Consider the following 15,770-nt stretch of genomic DNA (forward strand, 5'->3'; position numbering starts at 1 on the left):
CACACACACACACACACACACACACACACACACACACACACACACCTGTACTATTCACCCTTCCTACAATCTAAAAATACAGCTCTGGCGTCTGGTAGGAATAGTCTTTTGGACACCATCATCTTGTAACACAAACTGATACAGAGCACCAGGGCAGCCTCTGTTTTCCCTGACTTTCTCTGGGTGACTCAGCCTCTGCACCCTCTTTTCTCATGGGACAACTATATTACAGTCCTCCTCTAGATTGAATTCAAGGATGACTCCTTGCTGAGCTCTGCTGTCATCTACCTAGCAGAGAATCTGGAACTTAGTGTGCACTATCAATGTGCCCTTCAAAGAAAGAAGCAAAAGCATAATTGGTAACATCATAAATAATAAAGAAGGAAAAAATAAATAACAGCCTCCGATTACCTTGTTTGCCTTATGCCTTCAATCTATTACTATTTACTCTTGAAAGAATTTTAAAAACCATGAGTCTGATAGTCTGCTGCTACCCTGTAGGTTATTATACACAGATTCCAAAAGCAAAACTACAATGTGCAGTGCAGAATCTCTTCTAAAAAAACCTATCTGCAGTGAGTGTTAGCCCTCGAAGCACACATCCTTTAAAGAGCACATCAAACAAGACTACAAATGCTTTATAAGACACCAAACATCAAATTAATATTAATGGTAATAGCAATAACAATTTCCTTTTAAGTAATTGATTGATGTGGAGAAATAGCCAAACCAGTTGACATGCAGTCCAAATTCTATATTTTTCTTCAGAAAAACAATTCACCACCAATGACAAATAACAATAGAGCCACTAAAACTACCTGTCATGTGTCTAATGAAGACAGATTCTCTGGCTACCACATATAATATGTAATATCCAAAAGCGCTGCTGTAATTCATAGCTAATTAGTGTCTCAACTTTATGAGAGGTGTCATGCCCTAAGTCTCTTTTCTGATCTCCTCAGACCTCACAAGATCCGACAACCACGCGTAGATCACAACAACCCAATTAGCACCCATCCCAACCTTGGACCACTGCTTCCCAGAGCTGCCCCAGCCTCCATAAATCATGCTCTGTCATGAAGCTCTTCTCTGACAGCTGCAAGCCATTGCTGCCCGAGGAATAAAGACAATGCTTGTAAAGAAAAGTCATATGGGAGAGACAAAGATAGAAAAGGGATATCGTTTGCCTTCCTTTAATGGCACAGCAGTCAGCAAAACTGAAGACCATCAATTCTGACTGATTAAGAAGACAAGTGCACTAGGAAATAAATCTATGAGTGGTACATCTGACACTCCTTAGTGATAATCAACTGTCAGCAATCGGATTGTTTGTTTGTCTTATGTGGATCGACTGGAGCCTTTTTCCTTGCCATTTCCCATTGCATAGTCTTCCCTCTGACTAATAAGAGAATTTCCCTTTCAGCAAAACATAATCAGATGCATTTACTTTATCCCCTGTGAATACCCAGCAATCAGATAATTTGTTTGAAAGACTCTAAATTGTTTGACTTCATTGAAAAAAAAGAAGCTATAATGATTTGCTGGTCTCCAAAACAGTTCTACAGTGCTTCCCAAGTCCATAAGCAAGCTCAGGAGTATTCACAGCTCACGGCAGCCAATATCCTTGTAATTGTCTCCTAAGCCTGTCAAGCTGTTTTTTGTTCCATAATACTCATATAGAATGTTCTGAATAGTCACTGTAGCCTCCAAAATATGTGTGAGTCAGGTGACTCTACTTACACTTTGCTTTCCCCGTGGTAATATTCTTCTAGATTGTATGCTAATCTGAAACATTTCATCTAGCTTTTAATAAACCACTGCAGCCAAACTGGATATATAAATAATGATAAAGGCAAATAAACAAATATAGATACATTAAACAAGGAATGCTTTTATAGCTCTTTTTATTAAGTATCTAGATTTCAAAAGGATTTGATTTTCCTCTTGTGAAAATAGTATTCTCATGGAAATATTCAAATATTTATCTACAGAGACTCCCAGTGCATCATTTTTATAATAGAAAAATAATTGAAAACAACAATGTATGGAATATGAAACAAGTCAAATAAAGTGATGATTCCCTCATACAAATGTAAAGTTATGTACCTTCTGAAATGGTAGTGCAGAATAAACACTAAGGGCATGTAGGAACATTCACAGGATACTGCAAATAATAGATAAGAGAAATGGAGACTGGCTTCACAATCATACATATGTGATTATGCATGTCCATATGTTTATTATACACATACATGTTAGTGTTACAAATATAGATACATATAGGTATATATTTCATGATTACCAGATCATCTCTGTTTTATTTCCTGTGTATGGAAGTGTATGTGTATAAATATATATACATAAATAAATGTAGGCCATTATAGAAAGAAGCTAGTAGGAAGAAATTTCAGCATTGAAAATATATCTCTAGTAAGTAATGTTCAAGATCATTCTTTTAGAAATATTTCTGTTTATATATATTTGTTTCATAACCAGGAGTAAAGCTCTTGTATAAAATATTGGTGTTTACTTCAATCATTTAGAAGCAGGGGATCTCTTCCAAATGATCAACCCCAATATCCAATAATCTTATTACCACCATGAGTGTCAGCAACATCTTAAAAATCTAGGATCATTATACTTAGACACAACTCAAGAATGAAAATCAGAACAGCATTTTCATCCTCTTATCCATGGAGCTGAGCAGGGATGAGGTCGTGTTCATTTAATTCTCAAATACCATGTAAACTCGGTACCACAATAGTCAGGAGTACAGACCCACCATAAACCTGTGTCTGCATCACTTGCATCATTGCCCTTGATTCCTCCTAGTACCAACCCATCTTCCCAAACTTCCCATGAGTTTGTGGAAGGATCAAGGGTGTCACATTTGCGCAACCTGGCCAGAGTTCCTGCCTGAATTCTTAAAAGGTGGTGTGGTGAAGGTCAACACAACTTCTAATGAGCCAAGAAGACATCATGAAATACCCAAGATCTTGATTAACATAAACCAAGAAAAAGAAATGAAGAGAAGCAAAATCTAACCCCCCAAAAAAAACATGTTTTATCTAGTAAAAAAAAAAAAAAACAGAATACATGCTTAAAAGGATAATAACTGTGTGTGTGTGTGTGTGTGTGTGTGTGTGTGTGTGTGTGTGTGTGTTTAACATATAGAGATCTAGACAAGACAAGAGAGAGAAAGTTTCACACTTAGAGGTAGGTTGGTATGGGAACTCTAAGCAGAGATATTCTGCATTGTTGCATCTGGCCTGGACCATAGCCTTGTGAAAGCAGACATTCAAGTCTACAGCTCTGTAGATGCCTCTCAAGTCCCCCAGGCTTCCGTTCTCTTAGGACAGCCCAGCAATGCATTTTGTATTGAACTGAAAAACCTGTGTTTGACAAAACTATGCATCTAGTAGGTTGACTAAATGAATTTTCATTCAATGTTTTTTATTTTTATTTTCCCTTCTTAGATAAAGAAAGTGAAAACATAGAAAGAGGAGGAAAGGGAAAGAGAAATTGAATTTTCACAAGACTGGTTTTGATAATAGTACGAATTTTGCTTCTTTTTAAACATTTCTCCAAAAAGATACTAGGTAATGCAAACCCCAACCACGTGATATCTGGGCTTTTCATTTCTTATCTATAGTTCATATACGGGGAATTGTTTGTAGAAATTTCCAGCTGTAGGGGTTTTATGTATTTTTTGTTACTCCTGAGCAGTTCAGAAGGTTTAATTTTGGTGAAATTGTGAATAAAAGAAATTGGGGAAACTTTATCATTAGCATACTCAGGTACACACAGCAAGCTCCTGACTGCAAACTTTCAAACTCCCTCTCCACCCCCACAGAGCAATGCCTTACCTGAGAGGGAAAAGTCCCCCTTCTGGCTTTCACTCTCTCTGATTAGAAAGGCGCCCGTCTGGTTTTCCGCATACAGTAGCTGCTTTTCTGCATCTGCTCTTTTGATTGCTCCAAAGAACCACCTGAAAAGGAAAGAGACGTTAGCCCCAATTAACCAATCAGAGTCATGTTAAAAAGAACAAGAAGAGAACATTGCAACACCAGAAAAATTTGATATTGCTACAGTAAAATCGTCATACATGTAGAGGGTAACTTTTGATACTTGAGATGACTTTTCAGGCATCAATAACCCACTCCAGGACTCCTAAAATGAAAGTACAATGCAGAAATCTGATTGATGTCTGCTCCATACTCTTCCTCACCCTTAAGTCTTTTTGAGATCTTATGCTTGTATAAGCATGGTGCCAAAGAGCTGTGTGTTACACTCACCACCACCATCAAATTTCTACCACCATTAAGGTCAGAACAATTAAAAATGCTTTCTCCATTCATTAATTCTTTTTCCCCACCTCCATCACTACGAAAGCCCATGGCAATATGGAATTATTCCATATGCTTCTGAGAAACTTATTATCATAAGGAAAACTTTAACCAGTAAGCATATTGCTTGGTAATATGTTCTCTATACTACACCCATCTCTGCCTTTGCACACACACACACACACACACACACACACACACACACTCACAGATAGATACTGTGAGACAGATACTGAACACACAAACTTGTGAGTGTGATCAAATCAAGATTACAGATCTTCAGTGTCTCAGTCAGTGTAATTCTAAATACAATTGTAAAAATTCAAACTGAAACACACAAGTTAGTGCTAAGGATGAATGATTCAGTGAATGATATTGAAACCATTAAGAATTCATATATATATATATATATATATTATATATATATATATATATGAATTGTATAATATTGTATATATGCCTCCAGAATATACAATAATTTCACGCAAAAATATCTAATACAAAAGGTGAATTTTAAAACCTTTTGAGGATACTGGGCCAGAACAACACCACCACTCTCCCAAAAAAAATCTATAAGAATGAATAAGCAATACTAATTGAGAAACCTGATAATATTTTGAATATTTATTACAACACACCTTAAACTTCAGTTCCAAAAATTTCTATAAAGTAAAAGTAAAAACACACCCCACAAACCTTTGACAAAGTATTTACAAAATATATAACCAAAATGTGAGTGGGATTCATATTGTACTGGGGGATGGTCATTAACCAATAAAAGACAAAACAGGAGAAAATTGGCAAAGGCTATATGTGGACAATTTACAGAAACAGGAAGCCCAAGAAACTAATCAAAATAAGCATCATGGCCAGGGCCTGTGCCACAACTAGGTGTTGTATATAAAATCACAATGAGGTATAAATTCATATTTTAGAACTGGAAACTTACGGTCCTCATGTTGTTGAGTGTTGGGGAAAATGTCAGACAATGTTTACGCAATTATAGTGGCAATATAATTTGATAGAACCTATTCAGAGACCATTCTGGCACCAGCTGGTGGTGCTGGGTATTTGTAGGCAGCTCAGATTCACTTCCTGACTCTGTGTTTAATGTGTTCAAAAAAATATGCAACAAGAAAATCCACTGAAGAATTTTAGCATTGGCACAGAAAACAAGTATAGGGAGTGTTGCTCAGTGATAGAACACGTGGTTAGCATGCTCTAGAGCCTGGGATGGATCACTAGCACCAAACAAGAAAGAAAGAAAGAAAGGAAGGGAGGAAGAGAGGGAGGGAGGGAGGGAGGAGGGAGGGAGGGAGGGAGGGAGGGAGGGAGGAGGGAGGGAGGGAGGAAGAACCTGAATATCCATCACAGAAAATGAACAGTTACAGGTTATAGGAATTAAGTGGAATTTTACACAGAGGTTAAACTAAGTAAATCATAAGGGCACAAAAGGAAGCTGAAGAACAATTTATACCATTGTGATATCATTTGTATAAAACTTAAGCAAGCACATTTTCAAAAACTGTACACATATCTATAAATATGGACGAGATTATTGAGAATGAATAGCTAAATAGCCAAGCATTTCCAGAAATGGTGAAAATTTTCCATACATTCCCAGCAAAGAAACAACACAAATGAAATATACTGATCAGCTTGGTGCATTTTCCTGATTCAAAGAGCATTGATCATGCATCAATTTGTGTAACAAGTTACATTTTTTAAAATTATGGTATCTCCTATATTTTATTTTCATGCATAAATACTCCATTATATAAGTTTTATGTGCATACATTACATTTGTATTTGGGATACTTGTCTGTCTATGAATGATGTGTTTCTTCTGCCCAAGATACATACAAGCAAGAAGCTTGTGTAAATCCAATGATTAAAGATAAGGCAATCTTCATTTGTAGAGAAACGTATTCACTAATTTTCAGAACTTCCGTCTCAGCATTTCTGGACTTCTGTTTCCTACATAGATACAATTTAACTGTTTGACTGAATCTATCTGTTTGTGTCACACTTAGAATTTTGCTTGGCTTCACTCCCATCAGGAAGGGAAGAATATAAATAAAAAGCCATTTGCTGCTTGCAGTGGCATTACAATGGCATCCTTCATCCTCAAAGATGACGCACCTGCTGTGGATTGTGACCTGCAGAGCATGTGATGCTGTCGAGCAGCCTAACACAGGGACAACAGCTCATCCCACCCTTTGCACCTGCAGAAACTCTTCCTTCATTTGAGGTTGAAGCTCCTGGCAGGACTGTTCCTGTCATCGGCTCTGATTTTTAGAGACCTTGCTGGCATCATTTCTGGAAGGACACAAACATCAAAGCCTTTTGCACCCTCTCCAAGGCTGCTGTTCTTCTGGGTAGTGAACAGTGGGGACCAAGAAAGGATCCAGACATCACAGGACATGTGAAGTGCTAGAGAGAGTCATGCAGGTCTACAGACCCCAAAACATGGTCTCTAGTGCAGGTATATCAGCTTTGCATGGGAACTCTCAGGCCTCACTCCAGACCTGCTCAAATAGAGATGCTAGGGATGTGGTCCAACCATCAGGAACATAAGAAACCTTCTGGGTGAATTTGATGTACCCCAAAATCTGATAACTGTGAATATGTAGAAATAGTGGAGAAATTAGAAAACTGTACATGATACCTGAAAATAAGTCAAGAGTCTGGCAATTAGCTGTGGAAAGGGTTATCGCGCAAATGACACCACATGCATCCAAACACATATGCTTTATTGACACTTAATGAAAATACTGTTTTTATTACCATGGCATAGAGGAGATACTGACTGACAGTAACCAAAAGAACAGAACAATAATAATTTGGATACTGGGAGAAATAAGTGCTTCCTTGAAAAACAGAGAAAATAAATCCCTGTTGTAGAAGTAAGACATATATGACCAAAGCCTGAACTGTGTTTTGCAAATAATTGTCAGGTGTCTATCACACTGACATCGGAACATCTGGAGACCACTGTTGGATGAAAAGGGGAAACTTCAGAGCAATAGGAATGTTATATTTGTTTGTATTGTAAAAACCAGGGAGATATGTAGACATCTCTGAGATTAATGAGAGATGATGAGAGAGGACCCTCCGTTTTCACTCTGTACTCTCTACAATGGGGAGGTCTCTAATAAGATGTAATTATAGAACTATGTAGCATCTACTTAAATATAGACAATTGAAAGAAGTCACTTAAGAGTACACTACAAGATTCAAAATGTTGACAATCAAAACTGATAGACATAACCAGGTGGTGGTGGCCTAAACCTTTAATCCCACCACTCGAGAGGCAGAGGCAGGTGGACCTCTATGAGTCTTCACTGCAACCAAACTGGTAAAAAAAAAAGTAGGCACCTAGGTCACTCATAATTCTAAACAGATGCATATAATTTCCTCCTACAGTTTAAAGAGCAGCACCACTCGGTAAATGCTGAGTGAAGTGGAAAAGCATTGACCTCTACTGTCTTATTCTGTCTCCCTAAAAGCTAAGGCAGCTGGTCTCCAAACACCACAGACAGATCCTGGAGGTGAAGGAGGAACTATGTGTCATGCGCAAACAAGAAAAGGAAAGTCCAGGTCGACTTGGCAAACTGCCTACGTGGAAAGTAGGTTAGAGCAACATGCCAATGGAGTTGGTTGGGGTTAGAATGTCTCGGCTGTCATCATCTATCATTACACATAACATAATGAATAAAGTCAACTACTGTCCCGTACCCATGTGGCTCAGGAGGCTTCATGGCACTGTTAGAGAACACCTACAGTTTGCAGGGCACACTCATCCACATCTAGTCACTTATCATATCTAAACAGAAGCCTTCGACCTAGAGCACCCTGGAGCTATTGTGGTTCTATATCTCTGTATCACTCACCTGCATCTGTGTTTCAACAACACTGCCGGGAAGGCCTCTGTCAAGTTCCTGTTCCAGGTAATTAGGCCTGCCCCTTCTATGAACTCTTCCTGGATACGATGTCCCCTTGGCTGGGGGGGGGGCGCGGGGGGGGGAGGGGGCGCGGGGGGGCGGGGGGGGCGCGGCGGCTCCCCCTGCTTCTCCTCCCCCTCGCATGTTACGATCACGGCCAAGGGAAGAAAGTAATTCCCAAAGGGATTATGTTGCTCATTCCTTCCTTTCCTCCCTCCGCCCCCGCCCCCACCAACACCTTTCTCTAATTGGACCCACACAGATCATGGCAGTAGGTCACCATCTCTTCTCTTTAATCTTAATCATTTCTGTTTCTTCCTCATAGGCAGGAGCCAAGCACAACTGTCAAAAATATCATAGGTAACCCCTGTCTGCCCCTTCCTCATGCTCACACCGCTGGATTCAGCCTCGGAAAATGGGACCAGGGACATCTCACCACATGGACCAGGTTGTTTATTGTAGTTGTTGGTTGGTAAGTTGGTGGTTTTGTTTTGATTCGGCTGGCTGTCTTGTTCAGGATGTTTATGAAATAAAGCAGCCTACTGACATGGAATTTCAGGCCTTCCAGCACATGGCTATCAGCCATCATCCAACTTGTCTCACCTACATCTGCTGTACCTAAATTTACACGTCAACTTACTTCCCTACAGTATTCAGCAACTGGGCCTCGGGTTGGACACAAAGCATGACAAATTTGGGCACCGATTTTTAAGTTTTTATTTATTTGTTTTACATCCCAACCACAGTTTCCCCTCCCTCCCAGCCTCCCAGTTCCCCCCACCTCCCTTCTGCCCCCTCCAATCCACTTCTTCTCTGTTTCTGTTCAGAAAAGAGCAGGTCTCCCGTGGATGTCAACAAAACATGGCATATCAAGTGGCAGTCAGACTAAGCACCTCCCCTTGGATTAAAGCCGAGCAAGGTGACCCAGTATGAGGAATGGGGTCCCAAAAGCCAGCAAAAGAGTCAGAGACAGCCCCCGCTTCCAATGTAAGGACGCTCAAAAGAAGACCAAGCTATACAACTGTCAGATATAAGCAGAGGGTCCAGGTCAGTCGCATTAGTGTGCCAATTTTTAATTTACGTGTCTATTTTAGGTAAGTCACTTGTCACTGAAGACCTACCTAGGCCAATGACCACATATAATACCCTCAAAGACCTCTGGTGGCAAATACTGGCCATATGTCCTTTGAAGCTGTTAACTAAATACTTGATAAAACTATCGATGCATTGAACTTTGACATGGGATTTATAGTCATGTTGATTCTGAACACTGAACTTTAGATAATGTGTTTTCATGTAATCTTCTGTGCTTGTCAAATAGCCTGCAGTATAAAATGCCTACGTGCTAGCATCCAATCGGCAGTGCAGGTCTGATGTTAATTAGCCTTAGACCATGGATTCCTATTTGAACTCGTTTTTCTTAAACAGAAAAAAAAATAGGGCTTTTGTACAGGAACACGAAGATAGAAAAATAAGGCTGACTTCTCCATCCTTTGAAAGGAGCCTATTGGCTGCCCACACGTAAGAATGTCGATCAGATGACATCATTCAGGGTCAGTATCTGAGGTAGCCCTTGTAATCACATTAGAAACTAGGAAGTTCATTCTTGGGTCACTTAATAAAGCATTTTTTGTTGCTGTTGCACACCCTGACAGTCCCCACCACAGGGGAATTTTGGAGGAACTGAACTGTTTCCTCATCGGAGGAGGTGAGTGCTCGTTAAAGAACCTGGTTATAACCTGAACCCACTTCCTCAGTGGTTACAAGAGCGCATGACTCCTCACACAATTCATCTGGGGAGAAAGTACAGGGAATACAACAACACTCAGATACACATTTTGGAGGGGAACTTGGAAACTAAGTGGTACGACACTTTCAGAAAGTAATATTCCACACATCCACAAAGAAATACACTGCTCTGAAAAGTCTAACAGAGACAGTGAGAATAAACATTTGAGATACTTTGTGAAATCATACACTGTTGGAACATCGTAAGGTCAGTTGCCTTTGCCCTTCATGAAGCATGAGGAAGAAACTAATGACTAAGGCTTTTATCTATTCTTCTAGTTTCTGGGATAAATGGGACCACACATATACAAAAACTAAGCAGATACATTAAAATTTACATTTTTATTTTGGGATTGATGATTGGTGGTATCGTTATAGATGTGCACTTGACTCTTCAGAATTCTGTAATTACAGGCAAGCCACCTGACTTTTTATGTGGGTGGTGGAAATCCAAACTCTGATCCTCGCTCTTACACAAGTGCCACTTCAACCACTGGGCCACTTCCCCTGGCTCTCAAGAGAAGGTTTTAATTTATTTAATTTCAAAGAATTCCCAGTGGTATAAATGTTATCATTCAACTTTAGTTAAAGCATTGAATATGCTGACACGATACACAAAATAGTCTCTTCTTTGGGAATTAGCATTCATTGCACTGGTCTACGGGTTGAGCTGGACGAGCCAGTTGGCAAGCACCATGAGTGCAGACAAACCCGAGGCCTTGAAGTCTGCAGTGGTGCCTACCGTGTCAAAGCTAAAGGACGACATGAAATTTCTGATCCCAAGCAAAACACTGTAAACAACTTGAAGGCGCTGTAACCGTTTTTTTTTAACCTGATATACCTTGTGAACTACATAACTAGTAATTTGATCATTGTCTGTGTATTGAATACGCGGGGATTCATTAACATCAATTTCATACTAACTATATTGGGAAAAGATGAAAACGCAAAGGGCCTGTTAACCATGTCTTTGAGACTCTGACAGCATCAAGGAAGCGATAACAATTTAAGTTTTGACTTAAGTAGTAAGTCAAAGGTGGGGCATGTAATTATAAGGGTGCATAGTCCGAGAAATTCACAGTTAGTGTGCAGGGCGAGATAGAATACGCTGGAAAAAGAGACCTGTTAAGACCCTCTGGAATAATATAGGGTAGAATATTCTATTTTCTATTCAGTAACTACCTGCCATTCAATTGGAGTTTAAAAAAAAAAAAAGTTTGTGGGATAAATGAAGGGGAAGATTGAGGTGATGTAGGTGACTAAGAGAAGCCAGAGAGATCTAACAAAAGCCCTGATGAACCGCACAGCATGTGTGAAGGCGGTGGGTAGGAGAGAGAGAGAGAGAGAGAGAGACAGAGACAGAGACAGAGAGACAGAGAGAGACAGAGACAGAGACAGAGAGACAGAGAGACAGAGACAGAGAGACAGAGAGACAGAGACAGAGAGAGACAGAGACAGAGACAGAGAGACAGAGACAGAGAGAGACAGAGAGAGAACAACCAAGAAAGGAGATGAGGTTTTAAGATGGGGCATTTGGAGGGTCTTCTCACGCGCTCCTGATGTCGGAGAATCTCAGATGAATGCAGACTCTAGGGCTGAAGCCAGATCCAGATGCCTCAGCCTCAGTGTGGACCTTTGTCAGTGTTTGTCTCTGATTGAGAAATAAACCATGGCCACGCCCCTCACATGTTTCTACCACTGATGTGTGTGTAGAATCACAAGACAACAGAAGCCGTGGACTTCTCGGAGGAGTTCCTTGGGCTCTGTGATTCTTTAACCAGGGGAAGGAAGAGGTGTTTAAAAGGGAGAGGAACATTTTATGAAAACTAACTGTACACAGGATGTAAAAAGCATCTGGAATTATAGTGGAATATTTGAAGTAAGATTTTTTTTTCATACATTTGCCTTAAAGATATGAAAGTCAAAATAATTAAATTATGTATGTGAGTGTATGTGTGTGGGGTGTGTATACATATATGTGGTGTGTTTATATGTTTCTATGTGTGTGGCATATGTGTATGTGTGTATGTGTAGTGTCTATATGTGTGTTCATGTATGTGTTTATGTATGTATATGTATGGCATATATATGCATGTATATGTGTGGTGTGTGTGTGTGTACGAGTGTGCTTGTATGTGTTTATATGTGTGTATGTGTATCTCTGTATGTGTGGTGTCTGTATATATGTGTGTATTTCTTTATGTGTAGTGTGTGTATGATTGTGCATGTATGTGTTTATGTGTATATGTGCACTGGATATATACATGTTTATGTGTGGTGTGTGTGTATGTATAAGCATGTATGTGTTTATGTATATGCAGGTGTGTATGTGTGATGTGATGTGTGTATACATGTACATGTATATGTTGTGTGTATATATGTGTGGCCTATATATGTGTGTGTGCATGTATGTGTGGTGTGTGTATGTGTGTGTATGTTTTTATGTTTGCATGTATGGTGTATGTATATGTGTATGTGTTTATGTGGTGCATGGTGTGTGTGTGTGTGTGTGTGTGTAGGTCCCAGCATAAATGCACAGATATGTATTTTTTCACTGCTCTTTAAGAGTACATTAAATTATGTTTCCCAGGCAGCCAAGAAGGCAGACACAGAGTTTATTAGAGGGCAGAAGAGGTTTACCCGTTCTCTCTTTTTAAAAAATAATTTGGTTCTGTGCAGCCAGATACTCACTAAACACCTCTTAATTAGTAACTACCCATTCTAACCCTCCCATCAGTAACTCAAGGTTGTTGATTTCCCATGAAAGTGCAGCTCCTGGGACAGTAAAAATCCAAACACTGAGCAGGTCCACAAACTCACTTGTCCCTGTCAGACCACAGAGAGCGCCAGGGCCAGAAAGTGCACCCTCTGTTTTCGGTGTCCACACGCTGTTTGTCAGGACACAAAGGACAGCTCCCAAACGCTGCTGGGTTGGTGTTTTCTTTTGTTTTGTTTTTTTCTGAAATTAGTTTCCTGATTAATTTTTACATAGAATTGATTGAAAAGACGGCTTCACAAAAATAATACGCCCCACTCCTGAGAGCTGCCATGGGAAAAGCACTCTGAAACGTAACCCACTCCGGTCCCCAGTGCCCCTCAGTCAGGGCTAGCTGTCAGGGGGACTAACTTCCCTAGGTCTCAGTCCTCAGACTCCAGTTTCTGAACTTCATCTCAGGAAGAGTGTGGACAAGGCAAACATGGCCAACTGGCCTGAGGTGGCGCTCAGGGTATGCTCCAGGTCCCAAGAGCAGTGGGGAATTCTAAACCAGGTCACCCAGGGACTGTATTCTGAAAAGCACAGCCCTGTTTATGGAAAGGAGGGCCACGGGAATAATTTCAGGAAATGGAAAGTGTCTCTTTTCATCTGCTATTAGTCAGCAAACCACAATAAAGTGAGATTTAATTCCACAATTTTGGTCATTGGTAGAATAACTTCCCTGGGTACTAAAAAGCCATGCTAACCTCTTTATCTAAGACTGAAGGGCAAGAGGTGGGGCCCTCAGCAGCCTACATAGTAGACTTTGACCAACTGTTCTTCATGACCCATGAAACAGATGGGTCTACATCTTGCAGTTTCGAGTCACCTGCTGTTGGAACATGGGCATGCAGAAACCAAAGATCGGAGAGTTTTGGACATGGGAATCAAACAGGCCAGAGGAAGAGATTTCTGCAAGGTTGGTGATGGCAGATTAATTATAAAAGAGCATTTTCTTTCCACTGACATCCACTGACTACAGGGCTACAATGTGTAGAAAGGAAGCCATGCCCTTCAGATCAAGCACACCTGAGCACTGTGAGCCTTCTCTTCCTTTCTTATGCTTTTCCTTGGTTTACTTCAGTTTGGATATGTTTAATTAAGTCCTACTCTCTCCTACTGCATTTGCAAGCTCTAATCAACTATGGCTTTAGCCTATCACTCTAATCCCTGTAGTGGGTAGCCATTCCAGCTTTGATCTGGAAATTCCAACCCAGATATTGGTGAAATTATTAAGGCCACTCCACATAGTTAAAAGGAAGATTTATTTAGTGGGCAACTTACAAAAAAGGGAAAGGCAGGTCGCGGGGTCTGGCAAAGGTGTATCGCAGTCCAGCAGTGTTCTCTGGAGCTCTGCTTGGTCAACCTCCACCGTCTAGGGTCAAGGAACAGAGAGAGCACGCTGGCCCATCCAGATCTCTGGTCTCCCCGAGCCTCCCTTGGCCCCGCCTTGTAGGCGTGACAGTTGCTGAAGCCTCAATGGGGGTTGGAATTTCCAGATCAAAGCTGGAATGGCTACCCACTACAAATCCCCAGGCCCAGGACAACACCAGCTATTAAATACATTCTCAATACTCTAAAATGAATATATGAATGATGAGCAAATGAGTGTTTGGGGGTATGGATCTTGCAATCAAAACGTAAAGTTGACTAAATAACTTAAGATAGGAGAAGCTGAACACAGAGAGAAGCTTCGAAGTATTCATACAGAACAAAACAAATCAGACCTGCCAGTCATGAGTTATCCCTCGTCAGTCATGTGATGACAGTCACACAAGCACGGTGACTAAAACAGGCACAAGTAGAGTTCCACTTCAATTCTACTTTAGACTTCACAACACCATCATCTACAGACACGGCGGCCTCATTCTCATGGTGCAAACAGGGCAGTCGGAGCAGGGGCCTCAATCTCAGATGTTATGGAAAGGGGGAGTGAGTGAAAAGGATCCGAATTGTTTGTCATGCAAATAGTAAACAGAGCCCATGCTGGCACATGCACAAAGCGTTCCATGTGACCTATTGAAACTGTGCAGACTGGGGACTGAGAAACGGGGGTTTGTCCTCAAGTTTCCCAGGGTAGGTCTGAAATAATAAACAGTTTTGAGCTGTGAAGTGCAATCCTTTAGGTTCTGAACATGTTTCTGGAAAACAGCACAGCAGGATTTTATGATGCTAAACACTAACTTCTATCTGTTGTTTAGATGTTGGTTTGGGTGCATAAGAATCTAAATGTGAAAGTAGAAAGCAAAATGACATTGAATAAACATTTAAGCAATCTGATAGTTATAAATTATGCTGCATAGAATCAGTGCCAACAACTCAAGAAGCTTTTCTAAAGTCCTAACAACAATAAAAATATTAATCAAACATTTCTAAGGTAAAACCAAACCGTTCTTCAATTCTTTTGATTACAAAAAAATGATATCGTTGGGCCAGTGAGATGTCTCAGTGGACTTGCCACCAAGCTGATTGACCTGAGTTCAATTCCCCAGGACCTCCATGGTGGAAGAAAAAAAAGTCTCATTCCTACAAGTTGTCCTCTGACCTCGACATATGTACCATGGCATGGCACACTCACATGCATACACAAGCACACACACAAAATAAATAAATGTTAAATTTTTAAAAAAGAGTATTGCAAAACCATTGTCATGACTACGGAAAACTGTATAAAGTGAAGTTAACCAAAACTTTCTAATTATTGTAATAGATATTACTAGTCATCTTCTCTAGATGATATGGAATGATTTCTTCCATGAGTCTACTTGAATTATTCTCTTCTGATATGGTTTGAGTATGAAATGCCCCCACATTCACGTTTTGAATGTTGGATACCCCTCTTGTGCTTCTGTGTTGGAGGCCATGGAGTCTTCAGAAGTGTTGTCCACTGCCAGGGGCCACTCACTAAGTACTGGGCTTTCACAGCAATACCAACTC

General features: G+C 40.3%; 1 protein-coding gene across 1 annotated transcript in view; it reads right to left on the reverse strand.

Moving 5' to 3' along the window:
• Frk (fyn related Src family tyrosine kinase) overlaps window positions 1–15,770 on the reverse strand; it is a 100,151-nt gene that overhangs the window by 48,911 nt on the left and 35,470 nt on the right. The window contains exon 2 of the mRNA XM_028874821.2: window positions 3,867–3,988. Within this exon, the coding sequence (XP_028730654.1) occupies window positions 3,867–3,988 (122 nt within the window). The remainder of the gene's footprint in view (window positions 1–3,866; window positions 3,989–15,770) is intronic.

The sequence above is a fragment of the Peromyscus leucopus genome, chromosome 8a (assembly GCF_004664715.2).
Source record: "Peromyscus leucopus breed LL Stock chromosome 8a, UCI_PerLeu_2.1, whole genome shotgun sequence".
NCBI classification, from domain to species: domain Eukaryota; kingdom Metazoa; phylum Chordata; class Mammalia; order Rodentia; family Cricetidae; genus Peromyscus; species Peromyscus leucopus.